At 30.3% G+C, this 12,135-nt stretch overlaps 1 protein-coding gene across 11 annotated transcripts in view; it reads left to right on the top strand.

The window, feature by feature from the left end:
- The window catches only part of dtna (dystrobrevin, alpha), a 59,011-nt gene that overhangs the window by 41,386 nt on the left and 5,490 nt on the right, over positions 1 to 12,135 (top strand). For 3 of the 11 annotated variants that reach the window (XM_087308913.1, XM_087308908.1, XM_087308906.1), the window contains 6 exons: positions 766 to 853; positions 2,153 to 2,241; positions 2,333 to 2,446; positions 6,124 to 6,220; positions 6,313 to 6,333; positions 8,065 to 8,257. In XM_087308913.1, coding sequence (XP_087165039.1) covers positions 766 to 853; positions 2,153 to 2,241; positions 2,333 to 2,446; positions 6,124 to 6,220; positions 6,313 to 6,333; positions 8,065 to 8,257 — 602 coding nt within the window. 11 annotated transcript variants of the gene reach the window in all.

Genomic DNA, 12,135 nt, shown 5'->3' with positions numbered 1-12,135 from the left:
ACACACACACACACACATATATGTATGTATGTATGTATGTATGTATATATATATATATATATATATATATATATATATATATATATATATATATATATATATATATATATATTAAAAATTTGGTAGATGCTGATATTAAAAGATTACAAAATGTGTTGAAAAAAGTTGTGGTAACTAGCAACATTAGAAGTTAAATTGCTTTTTTCTTGGTTGGGCAGTTAAAAGGTTAATTAGCAAATATTGAAAAAATAACGCAAATATTACAAACATAAATCTTAACTAATCAGTTTTAGGCATGCTTGTTTCTGATGGTGTTATCAAGCTGGCAACCTGTGAATGTGTAAAATTGGATGAGGAGGTGCCCTGTGAAAAAAAAAACCCTCTTCAATCTTTTGAATTTGGACTGTAACACCTAGTTCAACCACTAGGTGTCAATTCTACAACAACAGTTAAGCCAAATGCAACAAAAACTAACATTACTAAATATAATAGTAAATGCTTTTGTGAATCTGCAGTGTCTGTAAAGATGACTGAAGTTTCACTGCTTGCTAAGAAAACGGCTGTCTAAAATTGTTTTGTTGATTGAACTTTTCTACTTATCTTAACTTACATGAGTCAAATTGACTAAAACAATAAGCTAAACTTTGTATACCAAAAATATGTGTTGAAACCTGATAAGCTGATTAAAAATAAAGTGACAAACACATTTGTTGTCTTGACTTGTTGTCATGTAATTTCTTACAGTGCTTGTTGTTTGATTGACAGTTTCCAGCATAGCAGTAAAAACCAGGATGACGAGCACTGCCTCATAGCCAGATATGCCTCCCGATTGGCTGCTGATGAAGTTGCTGCGGTAAGACAGCCAATCAGAATGCTCGCTTCCACAATTTTACAATTCACTGGATATTAATGGTATAACAGTTCCCTAAATGGATTTTACATAAGTAACTGGTATTTAAATCACAATGTTTATAATTAGCTTTCTGAGTATTTAATAACCCCCATAATGCATTCAATATCTTTTTACTATTTTTGCATTCCTGGCCTTTTTGGACAGAACAAATGATCAAATAAATACATAAATAAATTTTTACATTTTTAATTTTTTCAAAATAATTTTTAACAAAAGCCATATTGTATCAGGTCAACAACTTCTTATAAGAAAGGGAATGCAAAGATATGCAAATACCTCTGTCTTTTATTCTATTTTGTTACTTCATTTGTCCCTTTTTATAAATAGAAAATTTAAGAAATTATTTGAAAGTTCAAATTACACATATATATATATTCATTCATTTTCTTTTCGGCTTAGTCTATTTATTAATCTCTGGTTGCTACAGCGGAATGAACTGCCAAACCATCTCTGGGAAACATATACATACATACATATATATATATATATATATATATATATATATATATATATATATATATATATATATATATATATATATATATATATATATATATATATATATATATATATATATATATATATATATACTGTGTATATACTGTATGCACAGTTGAAGTCACATTTGAAGAATTATATATTTTATTTCTTTTAAAAAAAATTCCCAAATAATGTCTAACAGAGCAAGGAATTTTTTACAGTATGTCTGATAATATTTTTTCTTCTGGAGAAAGTCATATTTATTTTATTTCGGCTAGAATAAAAGCAGTTTTTAATTTTTGAAACACCATTTTAAGGTCAGATTTGGCTTCAAATCTGACTAATCTAATGTATATGAACAAATATCATTTAGCTTCCTTTAGAAAATATTGATTTGCATGTGAGATTTGTGTAGGAAATATACAAAAATGTACATAAAATACAGAAATATACAAAATAAATATTTTTAAATGTGTATTTATATATGATTTGTATATAGATTTGTACTATATAGTATGAGATATTTGTTCATATTTAAATATATATATATATATATATATATATTTAAATATGAACAAATATCTCATACTATATAGTAATGCATTTATTTATATACACAAAAATATAAACAGTACGCACAAATATATTTCGCAAATATGAACTTTTATTTTTTGGATGCAGTTAATGGGGATTAATTGTTTGACATCCAGTGAATAAGTAAATGAGCTGTTTCTCTGTGATCTGCCAACTGATCAGCAGAAGGGCAGAGTGCCGACAGACATCTCTCTCTGCTTGGACTCTAATAAACAGCAGCGACAACTCATTGCTGAGCTGGAAAACAAAAACAAGTGAGTTCGAGCCTGTTTGCTTTGCTGTTGCACACTGATTTGATGCAGAATTCATATTTAAATGAACTAAAAATATATTGTTTATTGTTAGGGAGATTTTGCAAGAGATTCAGCGCCTGAGACAACAACACGAGGAAGCCTCTCAGCCTCCATTAGACAAGAACCAACAAAATCCAATGTTACTGGCTGAACTGAGATTGCTGAGGTAAACACACACACGGACACACACGTTTGTTTGTGAGAATTACGTAGGTGTCCATTGTTTTTATTCTGTACAAACTTTATTTTGTATTTTTTTTTTTTTGAGAAATTGTTTTAACTTTTCTTGAAAGTCAAGTTTACATACAATAAGATTATTCTGCCTCTGAAAAAGATCAGATGATGGTGTCGAGGTTTTGAAAGTTTCTGATTGGCTAATTGACAACATTTGAGTTAATTGGAGGCACAACTGTTGAATAGTATTCTAGGAAAACCTCAAACACACTGCTTCCTTGTGTGACAACATGGGAAAATCAACAAGCCAGAATCAGCAACAAAGCCAGATTACAATTTGCTAAATTACACTGGGAAAAAGACTAATGTTTGGAGACATGTCCTGTGGTCTGATGGAACTAAGATTGAACTATGTGGTCATAATGACCAGTGTTACATTTGCAGGAAAAAGGGGAAAGCTTACAAGCCTAGGAACACCAACCCAACTGTGAAGTATGGGGGCGGCAGCATCATGTTGTGGGGCTGTTTTGCTGCAGGAGGGACTGGTCCATTTCACAGCATAGATGGCATCATGAAGAAAGAACATTATGTAGAAATACTGAAGCAACATCTCAAGACATCAGCCAGGAAATTAAAACTTGACCACAGTCAAGACCATGACCCTGAGCATACTGCCAAATTAGTTAAAATGTGCTTCAAGGACAACAGAGTGAATGTTTTAGAGTGGCCATCACAAAGCCCTGATCTCAATACTATAGAAAATTTGTAGGCAAAGTTAAAAAAGCTTGTGCGAGCAAGACAGCCTACAAATCTGACTCAGTGACACTAATTCTGTCAGGAGGAATGGGTTAAAATACCTGAGAAGCTTGTGGAAGGGGACCCAAAACATTTGACCAAAGTTATACAGTTTAAAAGCAAAGCTAAAAAAAATACTAGGAAATATGTGTAAACTTTTGACTGACTAGAAATTCTCTAAAAAAACTATCCATCATTATTCTGGCATTTAGCAAATGTAAATCATTTAGGTAATCACAACGGACCTAAAATAGTAAACATTTAGGATGATTTACCATCAGACATTTAAAAAAAAAAATGGGTATGTTCCTTTTTTTTTTAAGTCTATGTAAATTTCTGGTTTCATCTGTATTTTACCACCTTCTTGTAATACCTGTGTCACATCAATGTCACACACACACACACACGGGTTGTTTTTCATAGAATTTCAACAAGCATAATGTATTTATTATATGGGCGTCATCCCACCCCTACCCCTAAACCCAGCCCTCACAGCAAACCCAAAGCTAATTTTGAATGTAAAAGACTCCATTGATATGATTTTAAACAGCTTTAAAGTGGAACTATTATGCAAAAATGACTTTTATAAGGGGTTTAAACACAGTTGTGCAGCAGCAGTGTGTGAATATAACCAGCCTCTAATGGTAAAAAATTATAATTTCTATTGTTTATAATCACACTTGATCAAAACAGTCTACAGAAACACTTTGATTGACATTCTCCATTTGTACATGTCATCAGAGGGGGAAAGCCCCGCCCATTAATGATGATCTCTCTCTCAATAGCATAAGACGTTAGTCTTGTTTTGAATCTGCCACTATGCTGAGACACAGGCATTTGTAGCTCCTCCCTCTTTTAAAAAGAGCACAATCTCATTTGAATTTAAAGCGACAGTCACCAAAATGGCACAATTTGAATCAAAACCTATACAGGGTCCGTTTCAAAGAATTATAAAACATTATTTGTGTCTATTTTCAGCTGAAACTTCACACACACACTCCAGGGAGATCAGAGACTTATTTTACATCTTGTAAAAAGAGGCATAATAGGTTCCCATCAAATTACGAGGACACAAGACCTCTGCCTTTTTATAAACCACATCAACATTGTATACCTAGGTCATACCCATGTCATTATACAATCACTATGTGCGCATAAATCACATAAACTAGTTCACACACACACATACACACACAGTTGTGAATTAGACACGAAACCCGATGGCTTGTGGTGAACAAGAGATGCTGATGGTTTGGAGATAGACTCATTGAAAGTGAGTGTTACCTGATCACGGCTCTTCTCATCAATGAGTAAAAGCACTTTAAAAGCGTTTTGCAACACTGAAACTCCTTCCTCTCAGTGAACTTCCTTCAGTGTGCTGATTTGAATGGTCAACAGAGCCACGCAAACATATTTAAATATGCTCTAGTTTAACAATTTCTTGCTGCAACATGACATTTACAGTTATTAACACAGAAATTTTCTGGCATATTTTCAAACATTTAATAGCTCATTTCTGATGACTAATTTCTTTTGTGTCAATATTATAATATAATATTTTACTAGATACTTTGCAAGGAGCTAGTATTCGATGTAAAGTGCCATTTAAAGGCTTAACCAGGCGAATTTATGTTAAATTTGGCAAGATTTATTTAGGACAACAGAATTTAAACATATACAGTTGAAGTCTGAGTTATTTGTCCTCCTGTGAATTTTTCTTTCTCAAATATTTGCCAAATGATGTTAACCAGAGCAAGGAAACTTTCACAGTATTTCTTATAATATTTTTTTCGTCTCGAGAAAGTCCTATTTGTTTTATTTGGGCAAGAATAAAAGCAGCTTTGAATTTTTTAAAAACCATTTTAAGTGCAATATTATTAGCCCCCTATGAGCTAGATTTGTTTGATTGTCTACAGAACAAACCATCATTATACAATATTTGACTTGCCTATTTAACCTTAACCTGCCTAAATAACCTAGTTAAGCCTTTTAATGTCACTTTAAGCTGAATACTAGTATTTTGAAAAATATCTAGTCAAATATTGTTACAGTCACCAGCGATCTAACCTTCACCTTCCCTCAGACTACAATTCAGCCAACATATGAACTACAACTCCCTTAAAGCACCACACACACGCACCTGTTCCAGTTCTCCATCGATTACACACACACACACACACACACACAGAGACACACACACACACACACACACACAGCTGGAAGCTACTCAAGACTAATTACATGGACAATATAAACGGCACACAAACACACACACACAGACATTGCTGAGTCTTGTTGTTATCCTGTATACATTACATATCATTTACCTTGCCTTGTTATTCCTTGCCGTGTCTCAGACCCTTGCTTTGTATATTGATTTCTGCTGTTAGACGCCTGAATTGATCTCTTGCCTGCTTTTCAAATACTCTTTTGGGTTACCCTTCATGATACTGTCTTCTCCTTTGTTTGACCGTTGCCTGCCTGACCATTCTGACCGTATGTTACAATTATGCACCGTCATCATGGCGAAGATAAAATAAATCAGTTATTAGCAATGAGTTATTAAAACTATTATGGTTAGAAATGTGCCGAATATATAGTCTCTCTGTTAAGCAGATATTGGGAGGGCTAATAATTCTGACTTCAACTGTATTTCTCAAGGGGCTAATAATTTTGACCTTAAAATTGTTATTAAATTTATAAGAAATGCATTAATTCCAGTCAAACTGAATGGAATAAGACTTTCTCCATTAGAAAAAGTACAGAAAATACTAAAATAAAGGTCATTGCTCTCTTAAACATCACTCTGGAATACACACGTCACAGGACTAATCATTTTGACTTCCCCTCTATGTGTGTATGTGGTTGTGTTAGGCAGAGGAAGGAGGAGCTGGAGCAGAGGATGTCGGCCCTTCAGGAGAGCCGTCGAGAGCTCATGGTCCAGCTAGAGCAGCTCATGCTCCTCTTAAAGGTACAGCAGATCTTAAAGATACACAAATAATGACTGTTCAAATGTGGAGATGCACAAATCTCTGTTAATCAGCCCAACTGCTCCATCTACAGGAAGAAGAGCTAAGAAGAGCTGTAAGTCTCAGAGAATGAATAACAGAAACCGTGTGTATTAGTATACTTGATCTAACTGTATGTAGATTAACTGTATGCTGTGATTTTTCTACTTCCTAATATTGTGTCGGCTGTGCCTTTGTCTCTTGTGCCTTTGTGCCTTTCATTTAGCATTTTGCAAATTAAAATGAACATTTTATTTTTTGAGAACACAAATAATGAACTGCAAGTCTCAGGTTTTGAGCCAACTTCTAAAACTTAAATAAATAAATAAATAATATTTTTTTAAAATTGTAAAAAAATGAAAAGAAAAATTAGATTTTTGTTTTTGTATCAGAAAACATTAATATATAATTCATATCATATAATTTATATGACATGAAATAATATAATATTATCAAATAAATATGTCATATAATTATATATAATTAGTATTTATTATTATTTTTTTTCAGTTTTTATTTTAAATTTATTTTTAATCATTTTGCTATGAGCTTTTAAAATATTTGTCACATTTTGGTTTTTCTTGTATGTTATTAATTGATGCTTTATTTATTTTTACTTATTAATGATGATTTTTTACATCTATTTCAGTGTTAGTAATTTTACTACTTCAACTTTATTATATTAATAATATAATATAATATAATATAATATAATATTATATTGAATTATATTATATTATATTATATTATATTATATTGAATTATATTATATTATATTATATTATAATATATTATATTGAATTATATTATATTATATTATATTGAATTATATTATATTATATTATATTATATTATATTGAATTATATTATATTATATTATATTATATTATATTATATTATATTATATTGAATTATATTAAATTATATTATATTATATTATATTATATTATATTTAATTATATTATATTATATTATATTATATTATATGTTATATTATATTATATTATATTGAATTATATTATATTATATTATATTATATTGAATTATATTATATTATATTATATTGAATTATATTATATTATATGTTATATTATATTATATTGAATTATATTATATTATATTATTATTATATTACATTATATTATATGTTATATTATATTATATTGAATTATACGTTATATTTTATTATATTGAATTATATTATATTATATTGTATTATATGTTATATTATATTATATTATTATTATATTATATTATATTATATTGTATTATATGTTATATTTTATTATATTGAATTATATTATATTATATTATATGTTATATTATATTATATTGAATTATATTATATTATATTATATTATATTATTATTATATTATATTATATGTTATATTATATTATATTGAATTATATTATATTATATTATATTATATTATATTATATTATATCATTCATTCATTCAAAATCACCAATCCCATCACTATAACTATTATTAATTTAAATATAATAAATTACTATTAAAACAAAACAACATGCTTATTCTGATCTCTGTTTATTACAATATGTAAAAAAATAAAAGATCCCATTACAATTCATTTTATTTTGAATGATTCAATTCTTCTTGCTGATAAAATGTGTGAAACCTAGTGATTGAAAATGACAATTAGTAAGTATTTTGTTGCTTCACAGTGATCCTTTTAATAATTTATTAAATTAATTTAAAATTACCTGACTAGATTTATTTCATACAAAAGTATACAAATGAATTGTGTCCGTTTTATTTAGCAATAATCTCCTTTTGTTTCCCAGAACCAGGGTCCTGGCCCTTCCCCTCGCTCCTCCCCCAGTCACACCCTCAGCACATCCGTCCAATCACTGTCCGGCAACTCCACGCCCATTCCTATGCCTGTCCAATCAACATCCGGCAACACCACACCCAGTCAGACCCCTCAGGACTCGCTGATGGGCCTTGGAGGAGAAGTGCAGCAGGCCTTTGCTCAGGGTAACACTTTCATTCAGTCACAGTAATAAAACACTTCAGGAGCTCTTGTAATCTTGTATCCAAAGTAAGTTCAACCTTTTATAATTGGCCAATTATACACTGTTAAAAATTGTCCCGTTAAAAAACAGGAAAATACTGGCAGCTGCAGTTGCCAGCAATGTACTGTTATTTTACAGTATGTTGCTGTAAAAATACATGGACTACATTGATTTACACAATACTCAAGTGAACTCATTTTGCTCACTGAAAGCAACTGCCTCAACTTGGTCAACTGCTGAATGAGTTTATGAAGTAATGTGCTATATATGCTTAGAAGCATACTTATAATGATAACTTATTTTAGTTAATTAAAAAAGTTCGGTTTAACTGAAACTCTAATGTCTTATTTTTTACAACAGCACACATGCATGTAAATCTGGAATCACCAGAGAGATTCTGACTGCATCAGCAACTAAACAGCTGTTGTTTTTAAATAAAGAAACATGCAGAATAACATCAGCAGTTCATTGTTCATCTTTAACTCATACACTGGCTCTACTCTCCTCCACAACGGTGACACACAGAAGAAATTAGCTTCAGGTTTTACAGTAAAATACTGTTTTTTCCTTGATTTAACAGTAATCTACTGGCAGCTGTGGTTGCCAGCAATATACTGTTTTTTAACAGTCTACTTCCGTTGTGTAAATTAACAGTATATTACTGTTAAAATACATTTTTACACTGTGTTTTTACCTCTCACACCTTTAACCCTTTAAACCCCAGAGCATATACTTCAGTTTTTATTGAAGTGTCCACACTACTGAGTGTTCAAGAAACATGGAGCAAAGCTGAAGTAAATTCATTAATTAACTGACTAATTAAATGATAATTGAGAATTAACAATGAACAAATGAAGAAATACTGAAGGGAAAAAACAAGAACAGAACATGCAAAACTTTAGTCACAGCTTTATAATGAAATAACCTGAAAAACAACAAATGATTAAATCATTTAAATGATCAGCGGATGATTAAACAACTCTACAAACATCATCACCAGCTACACTTATTACTTAATACATGTATTTTTGTATAACATCTACTAAAGTTCTTCTTGAGAAAAAGTTAAAGTTTTACGTCACCATCATGGAGAACAGAGTTTGCTTTAGTTGGGCTCTTAGCCCTGACATTTATATATCTTAGCTGCTGCAATTGTTAAGAACTTTGCTTAAAAAGCTCCTTTGTTGTGGCAAGCCAGCCAAAAACCTAAATCTGAAAAAATAAGATCTGGTGATGTTCAAGTTGTTATTAAATGGCAGAGTCTGTTCTCATTTAGTATAATAAAATTTACTGCTCCCATTCAATGTTAAATCTATTGTTTTACATTATGTATATATATGGCAACGATTTCTGGAAGTTTTTAAGAATATCTTGGACAATAACACTGCTCTATGGTGTATATCGCACTCAAAGAGACATCAATAATCAGCGGATGAACCTCAATAATGGTGACGACTAACAAAATTAACAGTTTAACTCACAAACAGGCAACTGAAAGTCTAAACATAAACAACAGCAGAATCAAACACAAGTAAAGAAAACTCTTAGACCATTATACAACATTTTTTTTATACCGCAATGCATGCTGGGATATTTGTACCGTGCCACTCCCAGCATGCATTGCAGCATGAAACATTTGAGATGTTACCATTGTTGAGATACAAGGTCAGATTCATGAGGTCTGAGTGTGTATTTTTCATAAATGAACTGTTTTTGTATGTTATTTCTTAACTGTTAAGTAATTACTGAGGTATCTTTCTGTTTTCACTTCTCATTAATTTAATTAATACCTGTAACTAAACATAAAATCTATTGCATGAGGCCCTTCTTCCAGATTTATACCAAAACATTTATCAGAACTAATTTCAGACAAATATATTTCTCTATTTATTGACTTTCCAACTTGACTGCTATAATTCAAGCATTTTGTTAACTCTTTATTATAGTGATTGGAGAGTCTGAATTAATCAGTTCAAGGGTGAAGAGCCCAACTAAACCAGCCCCTCACTCCATTACGGTGACACAAAAAACACCTTAATTTCTGTTGGATCTCAATGTGAATAGTATGGAAGTCAAATCAGTCAGTAATAAGTGTGTCTGCTGTTGTTTGTGGAGTTGTTTAATGATCCTCTGCTGAGACTGAAGCTGTTTTATTTTATTTGATTTTATTTAATGTTGTAACTCAAGTCACTGTTTGTGTTTCTTGTTTATTTTCTTTAGTAATTGTAATTATTAACAGCAGGTGTTTATCAGTGTCTGAATTCACTCATTAGTGTTCATTAAAACTGTCAGGTGAACTATATTAGTTAACTAGTGTATGAAATAGTGAACAAGGACACAAAGTGTGATTTCAAACACAGACTTCAAAACATCGAATCTGAACTCTGTTAGCTCACAGTTTTCTGCAGTTGGTTACTTTCTCGAAAACAAAAATGTTACCCAGAAAGCATTGTTTTTAACAGAATATTACTGTTTTAGTGAAAAAACATTATTTTACCGTAGAATCTGACCGTTTTTTAACAGCATTTTTTACAGTGTAGCCTTTGGTTGGGATTGATCTGTCTGTCACATGAGATCCACCAATAGCAAAACCACAATCTAATTAACATCTTAATTCAATCTTATTCAATTTTCCAAAGAACGGAAATAGCAACAGTTTCATAATGACAGCACAACACTTATGAATACTACATCGCCACAGCTAAATGAACCGCCAAACTGTCCATGTTTTACACAGCGGAGACCCTTCCAGCCCAGTACTGGGAAACATCCAAACACACATTCACACACATACACTATGGTTAATTTAGTTTTTATTCAATTCACCTACAGTACAGCGCATGTCTTTGGACTGTGGGGAAAACCGGAGCACCAGGAGGAAACCCACGGGGAGAACATGCAAACTCCACACAGAAATGCCAATATTATATAACCAATATTACACTGTTCTACTTAAAAGTTTGGAATTTTAAAAAAAGTTATTTTTATTTATTTAAAAATATTAAAAGTTATTTTTAGTCTAATAAAGAAAAAAAGTATTAAAATGAGTGTTTGTATGTTTAAATACAGAAATGAATATTTAAAATTTGTATTTTTTTTATTTATTTATTTATTTATTTATAACTGTATTAGAACTGTATCTGTTGACAATAAATACAAAAAGTCCACCAATCAGACAACTGCAGTGAGCAAATTGCACCATAATATATTTATAGCCCTGCACACTCCCAAATTAACTAAGCAAATGTGTCTCACTGCACTCTCAAAATATGTAAATAATGGTAAAGATATACAGTTGACTTTAAATAAAATGTTTATCCTGATTCATGGGATTGTAGTTCTTCTACTATATATATATATATATATATATATATATATATATATATATATATATATATATATATATAGTATTTTTATTTTTAAAAACTACTAAATTAAATACTTTATTTTTATAAGTATTTTTATTTATTGTATTTAACATGTTTTTCTTATGCTCACCAAGGCTGTATTATTCGAAACAGAAAAAAAAATAAATAAATAAATAAATATATATATATATATATATATATATATATATATATATATATATATATATATATATATATATATATATATATAAATATATTTTAAAAAATTATTATGAAAATGAAGTTATTATTTAATTATATTTAAATATATAAATGTTGAGACATCTATATAGTTGAATATATGAAATGTTAAAACATCTATATAGATGTTTCCCAGCTGGAAGGGCATCCACTGCATAAAAACGTGCTGGATAAGTTGGCGGTTCATTCCGCTGTGGTGACCCCGGATTAATAAAGGAACTAAGCCGACAAG

This window comes from Danio rerio, chromosome 24, assembly GCF_052040795.2.
Source record: "Danio rerio strain M-AB ecotype USA chromosome 24, GRCz13ab, whole genome shotgun sequence".
NCBI lineage: Eukaryota > Metazoa > Chordata > Actinopteri > Cypriniformes > Danionidae > Danio > Danio rerio.
Note: the sequence above shows the minus strand (reverse complement) of the source record. Positions and strands in the feature narration are given on the sequence as shown.